The following is a 22,791-nucleotide window of genomic DNA, read 5'->3' on the forward strand; positions in this document are numbered from 1 at the left end:
TGTCCTTTGTGGTTATTTGGATATTTATAATAGTGAAAATGATTTAGTTGTTCAAAGATGTTCTTAAAACAATACTGCTGTTACTGTATACAATTTTCTCTTGGTTCTGCTCATTTCACTCTTCATTATTTTGTGCACGTCTATCCATATTTTTCTTTTTTCTTTTCTTTCTTTTTTTTTTTTTTTTTGCGGGGCAATGGGGGTTAAGGGACTTGCCCAGGGTCACACAACCACTAAGTGTCTGAGGCTGGATTTGAACTCAGGAACTCCTGAATCCAGGGCTGGTGCTTTATCCACTGTGCCACCTAGCTGCCCCCCCCCCATATTTTTCTAAGATCAAGTTCATCATTTTTTTTTCTTTTTTGGGGGAGGGCAATGAGGGTTAAGTGACTTGCCCACGGTCACACAGCTAGTAAGTGTCAAGTGTCTGAGGCTGGATTTGAACTCAGGTACACCTGAATCCAGGGCCAGTGCTCTATCCACTGCGCCACCTAGCTGCCCCCGAGTTCATAATTTCTTACAGCACAACAGTATTCCATTACAATCATATACCACAACTTGTTCAGCCATTAACCAATTGATGGGCATCCCCACAATTTCTAGTTCTTTGCCACCACAAAGAGAGCTGCTAGAAATATTTTAGAGCTTATAGGTTCTTTTCCTTTCCCCCAGTCATCTTTGTAAATAGACATAGTAGTGGTATTGCTGAGTCAAAGAGTATAGCAGTTTAATAACTCTTTGGGTATAATTCCAGATTGTTCTTCAAAATGGTTGGATCAATTCACAGTTCCCTCAACAGTGAATTGGTGTCCCAATTTTCACACATTTGTCACTTCCCCCTTCAATCATTTTAGCCAATCTGATAGGTGTAAAACGATATCTCAAGGTTGTTTTAATTTGAATTTCTCTAATCTAATAAAAATTTTTGTAGTTTCTCAGATAAAGGTCTCATAGCTCAAAAATATAAAGAACTTTGTCTAATCTATAAGAGTAGGAATCATTCCCCAATTGGTAAATGGTCAAAGGCTATGAACCAGCAGTTTTCAGATTAAGAAATCAAAATAATTTATAGTTATATGAAAAAATGTTCTAAAGGTTCATTAGGCTTAAGTGGTTATAGCATAAGAATAACAACACTGGACCAAGAGGAGAAAAAGATGGGATAAGAGGTAAATTATTCCTCCTGTCTCATTTCCCTGAATACCTTATTTCTTTTTTTGTTTGTTTTTTGTTTTTGTTGCTTTTCTTCTTAGTAGGAAACTCTTAAGTTCCTAGCATGTCCTTTTCCCCAAATTCTAAGTGGGACCAGGTATCTTGGACAAAGTGTTCAGTTAATCTATCCTCAAAAAAAAAATGAATTTGCTCATTTACAGGAAATAGAGGGAACATAAAAGGTGAAGTTTCTGTAATTCCCACTAACTGGCAAAGGCAGAAGTGAAATGTGTGAAAAAAAAAAAGACAATCCCAAAGATGTTCTTATTCAACTATATGGGTCCATTAAATGTTGACTCCCCAAATCATTCTTTTTCTTCTTCTTCTTCTTCTTTTTTTGGTGAGGCAATTGGGGTTGAGTGACTTGCCCAGGGTCACATAGCTAGTAAGTGTCAAGTGTCTGAGGCTGGATTTGAACTCAAGTCCTCCTGACTCCAAGGCTGGTGCTCTATCCACTGTGCCACCTAGCTGTCCCATATCATTCCTTTAAATGCAGTCAAATCTTAAGAGTTGTAGAAGCTCAGGCTGGAAGGGGCCTTAGAAATCATCTTGTTGAAATGCTTACATTCAAATTGAGAGGAGAATGACCTTTCAGAATCCTAAAGCCTTCAAGGGTCGCAGATAAGACAAAAACGGGGCCAAGAGGGATTGGGATTGGGTTTTGTTGTTGTTGGTTTTGTTGGTTTTAAGAGATGAGAGGAAAAGAAATACACTAAGGGAGAAATAAGGAAGAGATGAATATACAAATATGGCAATAGGGATAAGATGGGGGAGAGGGTCAGACGTTATGACCCAATTTTCATCTGAACTGAAAACAGGGTTGAACCATAGAAACACAATTTTGTATAGAAATACACCAAACTCACTGCAGAAACCAGGAATGTAAGTCTGATTCTTAAAAAAATATATTAGAAAGGGTGATGGTGTAGAGGAGAGGGATACAGGTAGAAATGTAGGTGATGTAAAAAGAAAACATTTAAATAAAAATAAACAACAACAAAAAAGAAACCATCTTGTTCAATTCTGTTATTAGACTAAATCCTTGAGCATAGGAATTATATCTTATTTCTTTAATATTTTTCTCTCCCTTGGAATCCAAGGTAGTGTTCTACACACAAACAGCTGCTTGAACATAATTCAAATTTTACAGCCGAGGTCTAAAGGAGTTGAATGATTTACCCAAGGTTACACACATTAGTAGCCAAACCAGGATTAGAACACCCTGGTTTCCTGATTCCCAGGCCAGTGCTAATGAATTTAAAGAAACAAGTCACAATTTAGTACTGTCAGTTCTTTATTAATAGTTTTCATTCTAAAGACTAGCACATTTACAGCATACATGGCTTGAATGATCTAAGAATATATAAAACAGTAACCATAGGTTTATAATATATTAATACTGCCCAAAAGAAATAAATAAAAATATTTCAATGCACAAAGCTTGGCAAATACAATTGTTTAGGGACAAACTGTTATATTATACAAGATTTTTACATTTATAAATGAAACAAAAGGCAACTGTGCTGTGGGTGTTTTCACAGAACACGCACATAACATACCCGACAATAATTTTATCCCTCAGAATGTTTCATGAAAAATTTTTTAAAAGTGTACTTGAAAAGAACATTAGACAGGACTCCCATTTTCCAAGACGCTATAAAACAGTCTTCCTTGTGCAACTCAAAGGTAGGTACTTCATGGAAAGTTCCTTCTAGAGACTTAAAATAAATTTTAATGACAAACTCTTGATTGTTATTGTTCAGTAAGGTCACTATCAAACCTGTAAACGTGCACGTGATTCTGTGATATGTGTAAAAAAAAAAAAAAACCAACATCTGAGCAAGGATGTTCTTTATATAGAACAATGAAACCTGAATACTTCCAATGACCAAGCTTTGGAGGCTGAGGTCCCACCGTTTCAACTGGTGAACTCTGGGCATGCCTTAAGAATTCAAGAAAAATCTTCCAAAAAAGAAGCTAGGTACAAAATCTGTCACGGGTTGTAATTTACTTGTGTGAAAAAGCACTACGAGAGACTCAAATGTTAAACAACTTTAGACACAAAAAAGTTCTGAAATAATATAGACAAGCTTTCTTAATTGCAAATACATGATTGAATTATATAACAAAAACCTGGCAAGAAAATATAAGAATACAAGGAGAGAAAAGGCTGAAACTACATAATATGGATGATATACTTTAAAAAAAAAAAAAGTCCTGGCGTGATTAAAGGGTCAAAAAGTAAATTAGCCTTCCTGAAATCTCATTTGCATTTGAATGTAGACAAACACATCAATGGGAAGAGAGCAGCTGGAACTGTATGCCTAGTGGTGGGCAAAGGTATCACATACATAAGAGCAGTTCTCTTCCTTTCTCTTTACCACTACTGAAACCAACAATTCAAAAAAAGTATTTTGAAAGTACAGCTGTGACTAAAAGGCCTCCCTCTTCAACACTGGTAGTCAACCCATTGTTGGCAGGTGCCAAACAATTCTGCCAGTTTTAAATTCTGTATATGTATATATGTATGTTCATGTATATATACATATATCTGAATAATTTGACTGCCTTATTCATGTAAATTAGCATACAGTCACATATTTCAAAGAGAAACTTCCAAAGAAAAGGAAGGCAGAAGTAAATACATTTCCTAAGATTTCAGACATGGGTAATTTCAAATCAATGACTTTTTCATAGCTTTTCTTCTTTAGCTCTATTAAAAGGCTCAAATAAAATGTACGTGTACATTTTAATATCCTTTTAAGCAACATGGAATAATTTATACACACAAAGTTTAGGTAATGTAAGAATGAACCAAAAGTTTCAATAAAATTTTAAGAACAATTTACCCAAAGGACATCTGTAAGACAACCATGATTAACAGAATTGATGAAACACACGCACACAAGCATTCCCAAAAAACAAAAACAAAACTCTATGAAATGCATGTCATGTTCATTATTTCCTTACAGAAAATAAAATTATTAGGTCTTTAGCTTCCAATTTTCAACCTGCTTTGAAATATGGAGGAGGAAAGGTAGAGTCTTATGCTTTTAAGAAGTCCTGAAATGTTTTACTACGGTTGGAGGATAAAATATGGCAATTTCCAAGTCTTTGAGGGAAAAAATTCAGTTTGAAGATCAGAAGGTGATAGATCCAATTGGTTCAACAGTTGCTGGTTACCTCACATAGCAGAACAGGCAGAAGGGGAAAATAAATTAGGATTTCCTGTGAATTGGATAACAAGGCATTTCACAGACACTGAAATATGGTCATAGTTTATGCCTCAAAAAAAAAAAAGCCAATAAATTAAGTAGAGAAGTAAAAAAATAAGCAAACCAGCAAACCCCTGAAGGTTTGCTCTAAGATTATTTATATTTCCTTCATTCATATATTGATAGCATTTGCTTCATTAAACTGTAAGTATGCACTTCAGAATGTTGATCTGGTGGTCATAATAAAAATGCCTCTTTTGGGCTGTGGATGCACAGAATTTCAATTGAGTCCAAGGGGAGTTTCATGTATGCTTTGAAAGATGTAATCCTAACCTGCTTAAAAATCAATGAGTACAAGGATGTGAGGAAAAGAGAACTATTTAATATATTTTGCTGTTGTTGTTATTGGTCTTGAACCTGGAAGTCTAATTACAAAAATGAATCGCCAAGACATAGACTATGGAATGTCAGTTACTGTGGTATGGTCTGCAGTTGTTATCTTCTAATAAAGTGCAATCACATAAGAAATACCTGGAAAAATCTTCAGTGTTTTTGAAACCTAGCAAAACTCTCCTAATGACATACTGACTTCATGTTTTACAAGGCAGTATCACACAAAGGCCAAGTCATCCTGGCCACTTCTTTTTGCTTCATGGGTTGGTATTAGGCTAATTTATTTTCCTGAAGTTACAAGTTGATTTTGTCTGATTCCGCCAATGTGTATTGGATTGCCTCAGTTCAGATGACTTTATTATATGAGTTTCTAATTTTTAATAGTATAGTATTATGAAAAACTCAACCTTAAATCAATGTGATAGAAAAGGTTGCTATGTGAAACAGCTACCTAAGTGGCCATTTATAAAAAATTCCTTTAGCATCCTGGATATACCTAGTCGTTGAATACAGGGAACGATTTCATGGTTTTTGTGTAGTTCACACAGGACTGAAGGCTATTTAAAGGGGCAGTCATAAGTACATAAACTACTGTGCCAAAACATTCTTTCCTACTGATTCCAATGCAATAAGATAACATGCTCAATAGAATCTAGGGTGAAATGTTAAAAAAAAAATTCTGGTCTTCATAAAGAATTCAACTAGAGTGTACCCACATGTATTGTGTAACAGCTAATTAGAGGACACATTATGTTTATGTTTCAACTTTTCCATAAGTTCCTTCTGGAGGCCTGTAATGCCTTGGGAAAGCCTTCAGTTGCAGGGAATTAAATGCATACTTGCGACATCCAACATTCTTCATTGTATTTTCTCGCCGACAACCCTCACTAGGGAAAAAAAAAAACAAGCACAAAAAATGACAGCAGTAAAAAAGGAAAAAAAAGAGAGACTTAAACTAAGATGAAATGAATTGGTTATTTTCATAGCATTAAAAGAACTGATTAGTTTAAATGGGCACTTGACTCATTTGAAATTCTAAATATTAAATATCTGAACAATGGAATTACAAAGCACACAAATGGAAGCATGCTTGGCTAGGTTGGTTTTGCAAAAAGCAGCAGTGTATCTAAGTGTTAGAAAGTTCAGATTTTTTTTAAAAGATGGTTTCATGTATTTCAGTATTCACTGGCTAAGATACTTTGATGCTCTGCTGTAACACAGTCTCCTAAGAAATCGCTTGGAAGCTGTTCTGCTAAGCTAAATTTTAAAATGGCTTATGTTAGAATAAAAGTTTCAAAAGAATGACATTGTTCCCTCTACTTTAGGAATAACTATTTTTGGTTATGTATAATGGAAAATGACACTTTTCCCTCAATGAATCTGACATGCAGCAAAATGATACAATTGAAAAAAAAAAAGCAACCGACTTTGTTAATGTCGGCTATTTTGGCTGTGGAAACAGCTGCTTGGAGTGCAAAGTGATCCAAGTGTTTCCATGTACTACACAGTTGTGTCTATATGGCCATCAGTGGTGGAGATTCCCCAAGAAGTAGCCCACGGACAGCTCTTTCAACCAAGCAAGTCAGTGAGAGCAAAACATTGGAGACTGAGACACACTGTCCCCTTCCCAGAGACTTGGACCGTTGACTTCATCTCCAGTATTGGTTCTTGGATAGATGCCATGTTAATACACAATGGCAAAGGCTGAAGATGAGTCCTATCTATTAGGCCACCAATTCTTCACCGTGAAAGGTGGGAGAACTGGAAGAATTCTTGGGGAAATTTCCCTATGCAGACACACAGAAAGAAGAGGTAAAAGCTGTTGAAAATACAAATGTTATAATTTCCCACCATACTGGCCTTTTGTATAGCATAGCTCTGTTTTCACACTACCCTAAGTTAGATAGATATTAAATCAGCTAGTTATCAAATTCATTACAAAATTGCCCTTGATGATATGCAAAATTTGTAGTCACCCAGAAAACAGGAATCTTGAAAGATTTTTAAACAAAAAAAATCTTTCTTTAACGTTATTTTATGCCTTTTGCTCCTTTCTTTTTTTGTCTTTTTTTTTAAAAAAAAGAATGATTATGGTAATAGCTTAAAATGGAAAATGGAAAAGCTCAGAATATAAATATTATAACTATTTTATTGAATATTAAATAGCCAAATGCAAAACATTTCTGGCAGAACAGTTATTTTATTCAAAAGCCAGGAAATCTTTTTAATATTCTCTATCTGCTTATCATTAACCATTTTAAATAGCTAAGATATGCTTATTTCTTATCAGTGCCTTGCACTTAGCAGGTATTTGTTGAAATGAAAAGGGCCCAAGGCCTTCAATATAAAATAACTCATCATAGTTGAATATCTGAACAATATGGTCACAGATTCTCTAGAAATAACTGCTTATTTTTTGCTCTATGTTATAACTAGACAAAAATATACGTTTATTTAACATGATACTACTGATTATATACTGTGATTAGACTTTTTTTAATCTTTGGGAATTTTCTTTTAATAGGCAAAATGTCTAAGCATGAACATATGCAAAAGGACCTATCTCAAAAACCACCTATCATAGCTAAATTTCAAATTACTTGGCAGGAAAGAATTAGTATTAAGATAATAGAGTTAGAGGTAAAAGGGATCTTTGAAATAATGTCATCTAAACCCCACATTTTACAAATAGGAAACAAGTTCAGGTTAAGGTCACAGTAAGTGGTAAAACTTATATTAAATATTACATACTTTATTTTCAAGTGTTTTTCCCCCCCATTATATCAACTGCCTCTTCTAATTAGGAATTCTCTCTTGTTTAGCTAACTGGATATTTCTTTATAGAAATTAAAATCTAAAGACTAATTTCATTACAATTTAATATGTTAAAACCGTGGCTTTAGGCTGTAGTAATATTCTATTTATAGTATTACTAAAAGAACAGAAAAGACTAAGGGAGATTTTTTTTTTTTTTTGGTGAGGCAATTGGGGTTAAGTGACTTGCCTAGGGTCACACAGCTAGTAAGTGTTAAGTGTCTGAGGCTGGATTTGAACTCAGGTCCTCCTGACTCCAGGGCCAGTGCACATCCATTGTGCCACCTAGCTGCCCCTAAGGGAGATTTTTAAGTCCCTGTCCCAACCACTTTATAAGATAATGGACCTAGAGTTGAAAGAGACCTCAGAAACCATCTAATTCAACAACCTATATTTTATAAAAAATAGAAACTAAAGTAACCTGTCCAAGGTCACACAGAAGCAGACTGTAAATCCAGGTCTTATGACTCCAGATCAAGTGAACTTCACCATAAACATTATAACCCTTTCATTGCATTTAGCATTAGTGTGTACAGTTTTGATTAACATTTTTTTGGGCAGGGAAATGAGGGTTAAGTGACTTGCCCAGGGTCACACAGCTACTAAGTGTTGATTGGTTAACATTTTTTAAAAAGGGACACTGATAAACTGAAGGATATCTATTTTTTGTTGTTATTGTGTTCTGTTGTTTTTCAGTTGTGTTCAACCCTTTGTGACCCCCTTTGGGGTTTTCTTGGCAAAGATACTGGAGTTCTTTGCCATTTCCTTCTTTATCTCCTTTTACAGATGAGGAAATTGAGGTAAATAGGGTTAAGTGACTTGCCTACGGTCAAGTCTGAGGCCAGATTTAAACTCAGGAAGATGAGTCTTCCTGACCCTAGGCCTGGCACTCTATCCAGTGCAATGCCTAGCTGGAAGGGTGTCTAAGAAAAGGACAAACAGAAGGTGCTGACATTTGAAACCATGCTCATATGTGGTTCAGTCAAAAGAACCGCGAATATCTACTGTGGACTCAGGGAGGGGAAGGAGGAAGACACAATAATTGTCTTCAGATATAGAAAGTATTGTCATGTCAAAAGAGTCAACTTGTTCTTAGTCACGTCACAGAGGAAAGAATTAGGACCAATGGGCAGAAATTACCAAGAAGCAAATTTTGACTCCCTGCTAGAAAGAATTTCCTATCAGTAAGAGCCTTCCCAAAAGAAGGGGCTACAACAATGAATAGTGAATTCCCTGAAAGGTTGAAAGTGAAGGTCACATGACCACTTACTGGCCGTATTATAGCTGGGGCTCCTGTTCTAGTTTGGGTCTGGACTAGATGAATTTTGAAGTTCCTTCCTATTAGGTAAAATGGGAAGGAGAACAGCACCTACCTCAGGGCGGCTAGGTGGCACAGTGGATAGAGCACTGGCCCTGGAGTCAGGAGGACCCGAATTCAAATCCGACCTCAGACACTTGAGACTTACTACCTGTGTGACCCTGGGCAAGTCACTTAACCCCAATTGCCTCACCAAAAAACAAAACAAAACAAAATAACCCAATACCTACCTCATTGGACTGTTGTGGAGATCAAGTGAGATGATAAATGTCATCTCTGAAGTCCTACATAAATGTGAGCTTTTATTATTGTTGTTGTTCTGTCATTCTAGGATTCCATGAATCACAGAAATCTGTTTGGATTTTGTATAACCTATCACACCGTCAGCTTATCATGTAATGCTGGGTTCAAATAAATTACAGTATTTAACCTTAGGAATTGAAGAGAATTCATGAGTCTGCTAATTACTGTGCCCTTTTGTCACAGTAGTTGAGATTTTGTCCTTCCAAAAAATGTATCTCATGGGCTAACCCAGGGTGTTGAATTTTTAAGGGGTAACATAGCCCCGCCCCCTACACACACAAAAAAGCCTGGAATGTATGGAGTCAAGAACGAATATAACTACTCTTTTTTTTTCCTCCCTAAGATTCTTTGTATCAATAAAACGCAAAGATTTTCTTTTCTTTGTCTCTTTTCAAGTCTATCCACTTAAAAAGGAGAAATCAGAATATACATATAAAGGCATCAACTGACTTTAAGTAATATAATTGGCTATAAAGTGAAAATGAAAGTTAAAGGAACCTGTCACTTCAGAATTCATTGAGATGTATCTATTATTTCAGACAGCTCAGAACAATGCGTCATGTGCCAATGGAAGAATTAAGGTCTTTTTTGAGGGGAAGAGGAGGTTGTTTAGAGAAAAGAGAAAGTGGACTACTTCTATTAAGAGCAAATGTCTCCATCTGGACTAGGACAACTTGTAACCCGTAAAAAGAATGACTGGAAAACCACTTTGTGTCATTAATAAAGAAAATTATTTCCCTTCTGAATGAACCTTGTTAGGTTCCTTGAGGCACAGAGAAATAGATAAACATGAATGTCAAATATTGCCTTTAAGCTCATCCCTGACATTATATATTTTAAAGACAGTATAAAAAACTGATATAAAAATTAACTTCCTGCTTTCTTTCATAATCCTTTATCCTCCCCTTCTTTCTGTTTGTCTCTCCAGTTTCTAAGTGTCTCCTTTTCCAAGACTACAATAAGGACAATAAGTGGTGAGACATTTATATAGTGACTTAAAGTCTGAAAAGTGCTAAACATACATTATCTCATTTGGGCACATATTGGGAAGAACTTTCTAACATCGAGGGACATTACAGCTACTTTATTGGATAATTCAAAGAAAAGAGATACAACTTGTATACAAAGGAGCGTTACATATAATCTCATGAGAACCTTTCCAGATCTAGTCACATAGGGTTACATTTTAAATGGTATCCTCGGATATGTGTTTTGTGTCCTGAATTTCACTGAAAATGCTTCTTGCTCTTGTGACCCAGTCCCCATGAAAACTCATCCATCACACACAGACAGACATGGTGATCGGTTCCATGAGAGTATGGCCTCAAAATTACGGAGACAAAGAAGTGTACAGGTTCTATGAAGGTCACATGACAAACTACCTTCATGTCCACCTCCACTGGCCTTATCTGGTGTACCAGTGGGTGAGGGGACAGATTAATGAGGAACTGGGGTGGGGTAGAAGGGTTGAGGATGGAGGAAATCTGAACTATCATCAGTATTCATAAATCAAACATTAAGGCCTACTGATGATGCAGGTCCAAAGCAGTACATAACACTGTCAGTAGGGCCATCTTTGAATTAAGAACATTTCTTATTCATATACATTCACACATATGGCATTCCTGAATTATTGCACACAGCAGGTGCTCAATATATATTAATTGAGTGACTAAAAGTGCAGCTAGCCAGGAAACTGGCAACCAGCTGTAGCATATCGGACTTAGGTTAGCCATGAGAAAGCATTTGTCTGTAGAAAGGTTACTGGATAAAGATGTGAAATCAACTCTTCTGGGGCTTGTTCAAAAAGATCTATCTACAGTGGTTGAGCTAATGGCTTAGGTTCTGCCTGAAAGCTGGGGAATAGGCTCAATTACATTCTTTTGAATTTAAGGTTCAAAGGAAGAAGCATGATTTGTTCATTCCTCATGTTCTACTCCATTTACTATTTAAAAAAAAAAGAAATCAACTGATCATCTTCTTGTAAAAAAAAAAATTATACACACAGCATCCAATATGACTGGTCTCATGAGTGGACCATATTTAGATCTCAATTCTCACTTCTCTTCTTCTTCTTTTTTTTTAAAGTGAGGAAATTGGGGTTAAGTGACTTGCCCAGGGTCACACAGCTATAAGTGTCAAGTGTCTGAGGCTGGATTTGAACTCAGGTCCTCCTGATTCCAGGGCCAGTGCTCTATCCACTGTACCACCTAGCTGCCCCAATTCTCACTTATTCTTGAAGGAAGATTACAAAGCATTGCGTGTGTGCCACCATTTTGGAAAAGCTGAATAATTTCGAATTGAAGACTGTAGACACACAGCTCCAGCAGTATTTGGAGGTAGGGAACAGAAGGGGACATAAGGGATTAAAAAGAAAGGTGGAAGTCCAAGGATGTGGGACAGGGGTATTTCTTCCAGAATTTCTGCTCTTGAGTTTGCTGGCTTGCCCGTCAGTAGTGTCTGTTTATATGGATCATAAAAAATTTGGGATCATGACATACGAGCCAATCAGGGAAGCCCTTGAGCAAATTTTGAGAATCTTAAATTTAAATTTTTTTCTTAATTCATTCCAAATTTTCAAAACCAGTAAGGAGCCAATTTGATAAAATGTTATTTCTTAGATGCTTACTTATTAATAAATCTTTGTTGATGGATTACCCAAGGGAGACATGCAGAGTCTGAAAGTAACACCCCTGAATAGTCTTAGTAAGGAAATTTTGCAAATTCATTGGTCCTAGGAAGGGAAACCATTGAGATTTGGGTTTGTAAAAAATCATTATAACAAAAACTGGAATATTTTCTCAGTTGAGGACTTTAGCGCCCCCCTCCCATTTTTCCCTTCTTACTGTTGGTATTTTGTTTCTTTGTACCTTTCATTACAAAGTTGTAATAAATCTTCTGCAACAAGTGAATAGTCAAGTAATAAGCAATTTAACTTTAAGGATACTGTATATGGTAAAACTAAAGAAGATAATCTAAATACCAAACCAAACCAGCGTATACTTCTGTGGCTGGCATTTGTTTGTCACAGATTTAGAGCTTTCAGGAACCAACCATGAATTGGGACAACTTTCCTGGATTTCCAAATATTATCATATTTGGTTTCTCAGAGAAAACAAGGCTTCTGAGTTTAATATGGAATGAAAGTTGCAATATTTAGCAAAAGAATGATATTTTAGGGATAAAAATTATCCTGAAAAGCCTTTTCTTCCAATACACTCAAAATTCCTGTAATCCTTTTCATGAATCCTTAAGAACAGTTAAAAAGAATAAAAAGTACAGTCATATGTGGCAATGCTAGATTTTCACGTGTTTGGTGTGGCACAGTATACTATCATAATCACAGCTCCATGACAAGCTAAGTCAGAAAAATTTAGACATGAACAAGGAAAAAAGTTATGGCTCTGCAAACTGTTTGCTACTGTAACCTGGGGACTATGCTTTGAAATGAAAGCAGAAAATATATGTCCTATTCGATAGGCATCTCTAAACAAACAAATTCTAAACCCCATTTCTTGTTCTTTTTCTTATCAGTCCTCTTCAAAAGGAAAGGAAGGACCAGCATACACTTACTTAGAGAATATACAAAAGGTACAAATTCTTTTCAGACAAGAGTTCCTTTTTCTGGAATACATGAAACAGGGAACATGAAGCATATAGATGACAAATACGTTTAAATCTGAAGGTAAGAGAAATATTTGGTAAGCGTAACTGATCTTCAGGCCGGCTACATGACGAGGCAACAGGGCACTGTAAGAATGTTACAAGCACTGAAAGCAGAATAATCAATTTAAAGTTTTCAATACAGATCCTCTGGATAAAATAATTTGATGGGTATTTACAGTTCAGTACAATAGAAATGTCAAACTGTAAGGCATAATATATTTCTTGGCAGACAACGCTTTGACACATTCCTTCTGTCCAACTAGATAATAAGGTGGTGATACATATTCTAGAACTTTTTTTTTTTCCTTTGTAATTGAATAACTATTTTTTAAATTGGTCTTCATTTGCAACGGAATTTGGCCACCAGGTATGCAATGCTCAGAAACAGCCACACAATCAGTAAATTGGGGCTCAGAGCTAATAAAGGAATGGAGTAGAGGAGGCTGGGATCTAGTCTGAAATCTCGGATGGGCACCAAGCCACACAAGTTCTTCTGGGTGACTACCTCCCGTGTTCCAATGCTGTGAAAAGGAAAGAGTTTGGGAGAAGGAAAAAAAGAAAAATGGGAAAGAGAAAATCAAAAGGAGGAGGGAGACAGAGGAAGGGGAGGGGAGAAAAACCATGCAATGAATGTATAAAAAAGAGGAGAACCGAAAAGTGAGATGGAAAAATGTCAAAGAAACCACAACAGAACGGGAAGATGGAGTATGGGGAGGAAGTGTTTAAAAAAAAAGAAAAAAGAAGGCCAAAACAAAACCAGCACAATCACAAGAAAAAATAGGAAAGAGAAAGAGAATAAAGAGAAAAATAAGAAAAAGTACTGTAGTCTACTGAAAATAAACACATGTAGGTTGAATAAGAATGGTTTTCCATGTTCACTGTCTCTTAGTTGGCCAAGCAAAATTCCATGCTGTCCTGCCATGCTACTACATGCGGCAAAAAATGGAGCTCTGAACAGCAGCTTGAACATGAATAACCATTGTAGCATTTGACCCTCTCACATATGCTTCAGCATGGGGGAGGTGCATCTGATTAGCTAAAGCTGCCAACTCTGGGAAGGATGGCATTTTTTGGGGGGGCAGGGCAATGAGGGTTAAGTGACTTGCCCAAGGCCACACAGCTAATAAGTGTCAAGTGTCTGAGGCCGGATTTGAACTCAGGTCCTCCTGAATCCAGAGCTGGTGCTTTATCCACTGTGCCACCTAGCTGCATTTTAACTGCAAGGTTGATTTACCTCACAGGCTATAAGCAGCAAACCAAATGCAGGGATTTGTACCATTTGGGGTGAGGGTGAGGATAATGGGTGTGTGTGCAGGGGCAGGTAGTAGATACATGGGCCATGGGTATACACCCACTTCCCAAGTTCTTCTAGACACTCTCCAGAAAGAAACATGTATAGGTCATACATCATTATCTCTGGCATCTCTTCCAATACTTTGATTCTGTGAAAAGTATCCAAGCATTTCAGATATAGGTTGGACCACGGGCTCTTAACCAGGGGTCTGTAAGCTTGTTATTTTAAAAACATTCTGATAATTATTTTGACACAATCAGTTTCCTTTGTAATCCTATGTGTTTCATTTTATGTCTCATTTTGAGAAGGGGTCAACAGGTTCTGTGTGACTGTCCAAAGAGTCCAGGGCAAACCCTGATTTATGTCTAAGTTTCTATTAGACTCAGAAATTCTGTGAACTTCTCCAGTTTGGAATAGCTACAATTTGAGGCTAGGAGTGTCTGGAGCCCCAACTGAGAATCAACTTCTGTAGCTTCTGGCACAATTATCTCGAATACAGAAATAATTCTTAAAGCCTAATGGATATTAAAGAGACCTAGGCAACTTCAGGATCCTAGTCTGAGTACGATGCTCATAAGTTAAGGGCAGAGACATTCTTGGGCACTTCAAACAATATCTGAAGCACCTTGAGCAAAATGGGTCTTCTCAAGCCCTTCCTTGGCTGAAAGGCCTGAGAAGGTATTTGGACAATCCTGCTAGGGCCGATCTGAACAAGGAGACTCTTTTATGGCATCTGAGTTAATAACTTGCTGGTCTGGATGCAATCCTAGCTCAATGGTGTGGGCTTTCAGGCTGCTCCAATGCTTTACTGTGGGCCTATAATAGAGAAGGGGAAGGGAGCACCCCTTCGCTGCTAGTGTTGTTCTAGGTGGGGGAGAAAAGGAAGAATGAGAGAGGTTATTCGAGGGAGGTCCAATGGTTAGATTAGCACCCCACAGAGTTGGAACTGATGCCTCGCTGAAGTTCCCATTATCACTGTATAACTTTTGTACTCCTGGTTATCTAGAGCCTTACTTGAATTTATTTCTGAAGTCTACTGCTAGGTGCTAGGGACCACCACCCCAGAGCATCACATAGACGGCTACCATTTATTTCCATCTTTGGTGATGATGGTGCATAGCCCTGGTCCTCAGAGGACCACTGACTGTTACAGTAGGTCAATTGTCTTTGAAGGGCAGCCCTGAACTTCTAACAGGTGGCCTTTTTCTTGGATGTTCCTCTTCCTCGTTAAACATCACTACCTGGATCTTAGGAAGAGAAAAGCAGCTTTCTCTCCATCATCCTGGTGTGGCCTGAGGTCCAGCCCTCTAGCTCTGGGAAGTAAGGACAATTCTGACTTGGTTTCTCTGCTCGAAAATCCTCATCTTTCCAATGACTTCTCCCATATTACCCCATGAAACATTTGTGAAAGCTGTTCCGGGGGCAGCTAGGTGGTGCAGTGGATAAAGCACCAGCCCTGAATTCAGGAGGACCTGAGTTCAAATCCAGCCTCAGACACTTTACACTTACTAGCTATGTGACCCTGGACAAGTCACTTAACTCTCAATTGCCCCCCCCCAACCTATTCCAGCCTCTACCTAGTTCTGTTCCTTTTTTCTATGAGAGGCCTTTGGGGCCGTGGTGTCCAAATAGAATGGGGAAGGGGCATTAATCTGTACACAAGGATCCTTGCAGACTGCACACAGACTTAGTTTTACAATGTAATGTTATCTGTATTTTTCTCTCTTTTTATTTATTCTGTTATGCATTTCCCAAGTACATTTAATATGGTTCCAGGGACACTCAGGCTGTGTGCTACATGTCCAATGCCTCTACTCTAAGGTATAGCATAGAAAGAAGGATCTCAGATTCAGAACTGAAAAGGACCTTGTAGGTCTAAGAATATATCTGAACAAATATCTCTGCCTTCTAAAATATCCCTGGCGACTGCCCATCTGCCAACACTTACAACCATCAATGATGGAAAAATCACTACCTCCTGCAACAGCCCATTTCTATTTAGTAGTCCTAATTGTTGGAGGTCTATGCATAAAACTTTAATCCAATAAGGGGACTTTTCCCCTCGTTTTCTCAACCTGAAGCACCTGCAAGACGCAAGAGATAAACCCAAAGAATGTATGTACATATATGTAATAATTATACAATGCGTAATAACGTGATGTACATATACACATATATACAACACATGACCTCAACATTATATCAAATTTATGAGATAAGCTAAAATGAGCCTGCAGTTTGTCATAGACTATGGCTGGAAAGTTTTTACTTCTTTTTTTTTGGTTCTGTATTTGTTTGTTTGTTTTTTGCAGGGCAATGAGGGTTAAGTGACTTGCCCAGGGTCACACAGCTAGTAAATGTCAAGTGTCTGAGGCTGGATTTGAACTCAGGTCCTCCTGAATCCAAGGCCGATGCTTTTATCCACTACACCATCTAACTGCCTCTGGAAAGCTTTTACTTCTTCTTCTTCTTTTTTTTTTTTTTTGGTGGGGCAATGGGGGTTAAGTGACTTGCCCAGGGTCACACAGCTACTAAGTGTCAAGTGTCTGAGGCCAGATTTGAACTCAGGTACTCCTGAATCCAGGGCCGGTGCTTTATCCACTGCGCCACCTAGCCACCCTCAAGCTTTTACTTCTTGACCCTCTTCTCCTCTGGCTACCACTAAAGCCAGGAAGTTACAAACAGACTTACCATCATGACCTCTGCCCACCTCATCACTCCTCATGCCTGACGTAGCTGATAGATTTGTCTGATTTTGAGAAGTAGAAACAATACACTAAATAGCCTTCCAGAGTGGAACATTCACAGAATTTCAGAGCACGAAGGGACCTCAGAGATTGTCCAGTTCCAATCCTATCTGAATAGGAATCTTCTTTATAATGACTTTTTTTTTAATGACATAAATTCCTACCACATGGATTTGAAAACAGGAGTTGAAATCATATATAATCTTAAGTGACTTAATTCTGTAGCCCTGAAGTGGTAAGTACTAGTAAAAGATGCCATTACCATAATGCTGGATGCCAAGGTGTGAATATAGGCTTCCTTTTTAAAAGAAAACCCTCCAATTTAACATGTTATTGAGGATAAAATCTAACTTTACTATTAGACTTTGGAAACCTTTAAGTTGAAAGAAATTCACAGTGAGACAGTATAGTGTGTGTGTGTGTATGTGTGTGTGTTTATGTGTGTTGTGTACATGTAGGTGTGGGCATGTGGCAAAAAAAAAAAAAAAGTACACCCTAGAGCAGCTCTCTCTGATTTTCCTGAGGGGCAGAGTAGTATTTTGGAACTATGTTTACATTTTCTCCCAAATGAGGCATTTTTCACATTGCACCACTGAGAATAATTGTTTGTTGGCAGCCTATTTGAACTGACATTTTAATGGAATTCCTTCAGGATTAAATTCTAACAAATCTAACTTACTGATTGTTCTATCAGTAATGCAATTCACTCAAAACCTGGTCTATTGCCCAAAGTCAATGATTATCCAAATAAAGAGGCAAAATGGAATCACACAACATTTCCCTCTTTTCTTTTGTGGTTTCCTCACCGTCTAAACTAAATAACACATCACTAGCTGGGATAAACAGAGTGCAAGGATCCAATTTTTCTTTAAAAGATGCAGAGCATGTAGTTTCATTCTAGTCTCTTCACACCAGAGACTTTATTCTCCCACTTAGGGATCTGTTTCTTGAATTTATTGGATTCTAAATAGCTGGAGGCAACTAAAATCCGTATCCACTATAGCATCTACCTTCTATGGTACTCTCTCTGGCTGATAAATGTAAATAGATCAATAATAAGAGCAGGGAAAAACAACTTAAGCTCTTGGTCATCATCCTAGTTAATTAAACGAAGATGAAACTCTAAGTAAACAATCTGGTCCAGGAGCTGATCGAAAGAACGTTCACAGAAAGACGTTCACAGAACTTATATTCTGGCTAGAGACTTAAATCATCCATAGTCTGGATTCTACAGTGGCTAAAATGAAGACAGTGAAGTGGTCGGCTCTTGTCAAAAATGCCTAGTGTTGGGGAAGGGTGTGGGAGGCTTTGTGCTGATCAAAATGTCTGATTGTGAACCTGTATTTCTAACTTTGGTCTTATGGCAGAACCTGGAACGTTTGGAAAATTCTAGATAGGGTCATGTACCCATTTTATGAAGATAGAGGCAACTTTCTAAGGGTTCATTCCCAAGATAAGATGCTCTGTTATAGTGAGTTGTTTTCTAAGTAAGGGGCCAGAGGGAAGAGGGTTTGCTTGTTTAGAGTTATTTGCCATCGAAATAAAGTAATTCTTATGGGCATGGGCCATTCTTTTCTTAACCATAGTAATTTCAGAGTAACTTGGATATGGGGTAGTGGGATAGTGGAAATAAACTTGTGCTTGTATGACATTCATACTTTCTCCAAACCTTTACCTCCAGTTCTCCAACCCCTGATTAATCCAGGGCTTTCAAACTCTGTAGGATATACTTAGAAGAGGAGAGGGGGGGGAAGAGAAATAAAGAGTGAAAGGGAAGGGGAGGGGAAGAGAGAGAAGAGAAGAGAGAAAAAAGACATAAGGGGTGGGAGGATAGGGGAAAGGAACAAGGGAAAACTAATATGAATTCCATTCCAGTTCATTCTAAGAGTAAAATAAAGAAGAAAAGGGAATAATATTAAGAGGCAGCGGCTCATACATCTTTTTTAATGCATCTGAATATTGTGAAAGGGTCAAATAGCAGAAACATACAGAAAGGATAAGAGAATTGGACACTTTAGAGAATTTGGTGAGAAGACAAACATACAGTACATTCAATAGGAGTGAATGTTGGAAACAGGACTCAACAGCATTGTTGAACTACATTGAATAAAAGACTAAAAACTGCATTTCTTATCCTTTCTTTTGGTATGTGAAATAAGGAGCTTTCCAGCAGTGCTTGAAACAAGGCATTGAACAACAGTAAACAGGTCCGATTAAAATACAGTATTTCACTAGGCAAACACATCTGCCACTCCAGAATACAGAACATTGTTAAGTCGATGTGACAACAGCACACTGACAGGTTGTGATGGAGTTGGATTCCTGTTAGGGAACATTCATTCGGACGCTTTGCTCCTAAAAGCAAATTGTGTCCAACTGCTAAAGGGGAAGCGTAGCAGACCAATGCAACCTGCAGACGTGGAGCCTTCATAAGACCGTAAAAAACCCTGCCAAATAGAGACGAGGCATCCTCTGACGAAATCTCCTAATCCGAAAGCCACCACTGCGTTAGAGCAGGGCAGCCAAGACAATCCCACACTATCAAACACTACTATCAAAGCAAGGAGCTGGTCAGGAATGTTACGCTGCTAATTAAGGTCCTTGTAACTATCCTCCTCTTTTCATCCTACTGACTACATGGAGCAAAAACTTGAAGTACAACTCTGCAAACTAAGACGTTTATAAGGACTTTATTTGACTGAATAATAGGATCTCTTTGTCCAGACTTGGTAATGTCAAGTGTCTGATTTCATAGAATCATATTATCGAGAGCTGGAAATACTGTTAGCAGAGTCCAACTCCCTCATTTTACAGACGAGGAAACTGAGGCCAAGAGAAGTTAAGTGATTCATTCAATGTCGTGCAGATAAGTAACTGGCAGAGCCAAGTGCAAATCCAGGGCCCCTTCCACTATACCATGTTCTAGAGAAGTGACATCAACCTCATATAGAAAAGGGGGCCACTACATTGTCCATAAGGATTCATTATATATCTATATCTATATCTGTATCTGTATCTGTATCTATATCTATATCTATATATGGATACATATTATATAAGGAATCCTGTGGATCTCTCATTAACTTAGAAACCACATATTAAAACTATCTATATTCTATGGTATTTCTATTTATATTATTAAATATTTCCCAATTTCTTTTTTTTTTGGTGAGGCAATTGGGGTTAAGTGACTTGCCCAGGGTCATATAGCTAGTAAGTGTCAAGCGTCTGAGGCTGGATTTGAATTCAGGTCCTCCTGAATCCAGGGCCAGTGCTCTATCCACTGCGTCCCCTAGCTACCCGCCCAATTTCATTTTAATCTGTTTTGGCCAACACTCAGGCCAGGGGAGTTGGGGGACATTGTTGGTTTTTTTTAAAACAGTGTTTAGCATAGTGCCTGGCACATAGTAGATGTTTAATAAATATTAATTGATTGACACCTCTGCTCTAGAGAGAAGTATATTTTATTTGGGAAAAGTATTATGTGATGACCAGTTGAAGTTAACAGAATTGGGCTTTTCTGAGGCTATTTAGAAAACATATACCGAAAAAAGTTCTTATTTTCAAAAAGCAAAAATACCCCCAATACTATTCCCTTTCTAAAAAAGCAACAATAGGCTTATATAAAGACAACCACTTATCTGCAGTTTACACAGATCCAGAATTAGGAGTAAAGGATCAGAGAGGGACTCTGAGACTAACCTCCTCATGCAATCCAGAGCCTGGGTGAAGACCTGAGGAGCCATTCCATGTTCATGCTGCAGGATCAGACACTGCTCCAGGGTCACTGACATAGCTGTTCTGTCCTTGGCACTCTTGCAGCTGGTAAACCGGACTCCATTGAGTCGTCGACACACCTAGCAATGAGAAGACGGGTCTTTTTAAAAAATGCATTGGAGGGGCAGCTAGGTGGCGCAGTGGATAGAGCACCAGCCCTGGAGTCAGGAGTACCTGAGTTCAAATCCGGCCTCAGACACTTAATACTTACTAGCTGTGTGACCCTGGGCAAGTCACTTAACCCCAATTGCCTCACTTAAAAACAAAACAAAACAAAACAAAAATGCATTGGGAGGGAGCAGCTAGGTGGCACAGTGGATAAAGCACCGGCCCTGGATTCAGGAGGACCTGAGTTCAAATCTGACCTCAGACACTTGATACTTACTAGCTGTGTGACCCTGGGCAGATCACTTAACCCTCACTGCCCCACAAAAACAAAACAAAATGTATCAGGAAGCCCTTGTTATAGCTTGAAAAATATTCTGCTCCCAAAGGCTATAAAATCGACCTAATTAAGAAAAAAATAGAGAAAAAAGAAAAACAAATTTCAAGACTAATAAGATTATCAATTAAGCAACAGAAGAGATGGCACCTGGCATCCTCATTTTACAGATGAGGGATTGAGGTTCTGAGAAGCTGGGATGTGGACCCAGGTCTTGTGACTCCAAATCTGGGCTCTTTTCTCTGTACCACCCCTTTTTTCCTCCCTATTCTACTTTACAATTGAACTTTTTTTTTCACCCACCATGACAGAAAAATAAGTAATAATGAAAAACTTGAATGATGGGCTGTTTTGTCAACTTAGGTGCTCCACTCCCTAGTACAGGACAAAACATCTCCTTGCTATCTGTCTCTCTGTGAATTGCAAAGACTGAAAAAAAGATCATCGCAAGGCATCTGTCCTTCTGATGATAACTTTCTTTGTATTTAGCTAGGCTGGTCCTCATAGGACAATACGCAGCCTGTGACCAGCCCCGTACAAAGCTTGTCTACCTTAGCATGGCCTGCCAGAAGGGCATTCCATTGATCTAGTCTTTGAGAACCTAGAATTAATTCACCTTCCTTCCACAAAAAGGTAACAGAGTGGGGCTTTCTTTATTGGAGGAATATTATTAGAACCACAATGGCCACTAGTGATATTTAGGTAACATACTTCTTGGTTTATAAAATACGGTTTCATGTCCAACACCGTGAGGTGTGGGCATTATTGTCAGTTAATCAATCAAAATTTATTAAGCATCTATTTATGTGTCAGCCACTGTGCTAAATGCTGGGGAAACAAAAAGTGGCAAAAGACAGTCCTTGCCTTCAAGGAGCTTACAATCTAACCTAATATAACTCAAAATAATTTAACCTAATACTATAATAATCTAATGTAATCCCTATTTTATAGTTGAAGAAAATAAGGCCAAGAGAAGCAAAGGCTAATTAGCTTGCTCAAGGTCTTACAACTAAATTAGGTGAGCAGAAATGAGATTTAACCCAGGTTGTTCTCTTTTCTTTCTTTTTTTTCTTTTTTTTTTTTTGGGGGGGGGGGAACAGGGCAATGAGGGTTAAGTGACTTGCCCAGAGTCACACAGCTAGTAAGTGTCAAGTGTCTGAGGCAGGATTTGAACTCAGGTCCTCCTGAATCCAGGGCTGGTGCTTTATCCACTGCGCCACCTAGCTGACCCCAACCCAAGTTGTTCTTATTCCAAATCCAGGGCTTTTTTCACTAAACCAAACAAGCAGACTTAAAAAATAAAACAAAACCAAAAAAACCAACCAAACAAAAACCAAATGAATCTGTTATGTCATTGAGGAAGGCATTTTCTCCACATATTAGCATTCCCAGGGTACTAAAATATCTGGGGTATATGTGAGTCAGTGAGGATATAATAGAAAGACTAGATTTGAAGTTAGTAGAAGGGAGTTTAAATTCAAGCTTTGCTGTTTACTGTGATTTTTGGATAGCGAGCTTAAGAATGACTTGACCAAGGTCTGCGAGGAGGCAGACCCAGGTTCACTGACTCCAGCTTCTGTGTCCTTTCTACTTACTGCTCCAAAATATCT

General features: G+C 38.0%; 1 protein-coding gene across 1 annotated transcript in view; it reads right to left on the reverse strand.

The window, feature by feature from the left end:
• Nucleotides 1–2,488: 2,488 nt before the first annotated feature.
• The window catches only part of INPP4A (inositol polyphosphate-4-phosphatase type I A), a 199,034-nt gene continuing 178,731 nt past the window's right edge, over nt 2,489–22,791 (reverse strand). The window contains 2 exon segments of the mRNA XM_043990586.1: nt 2,489–5,707; nt 20,665–20,819. Of these exon segments, the coding sequence (XP_043846521.1) occupies nt 5,575–5,707; nt 20,665–20,819 (288 nt within the window). The 3' untranslated portion in view covers nt 2,489–5,574.

The sequence above is a fragment of the Dromiciops gliroides genome, chromosome 3 (genome assembly GCF_019393635.1).
Source record: "Dromiciops gliroides isolate mDroGli1 chromosome 3, mDroGli1.pri, whole genome shotgun sequence".
Taxonomy (NCBI): domain Eukaryota; kingdom Metazoa; phylum Chordata; class Mammalia; order Microbiotheria; family Microbiotheriidae; genus Dromiciops; species Dromiciops gliroides.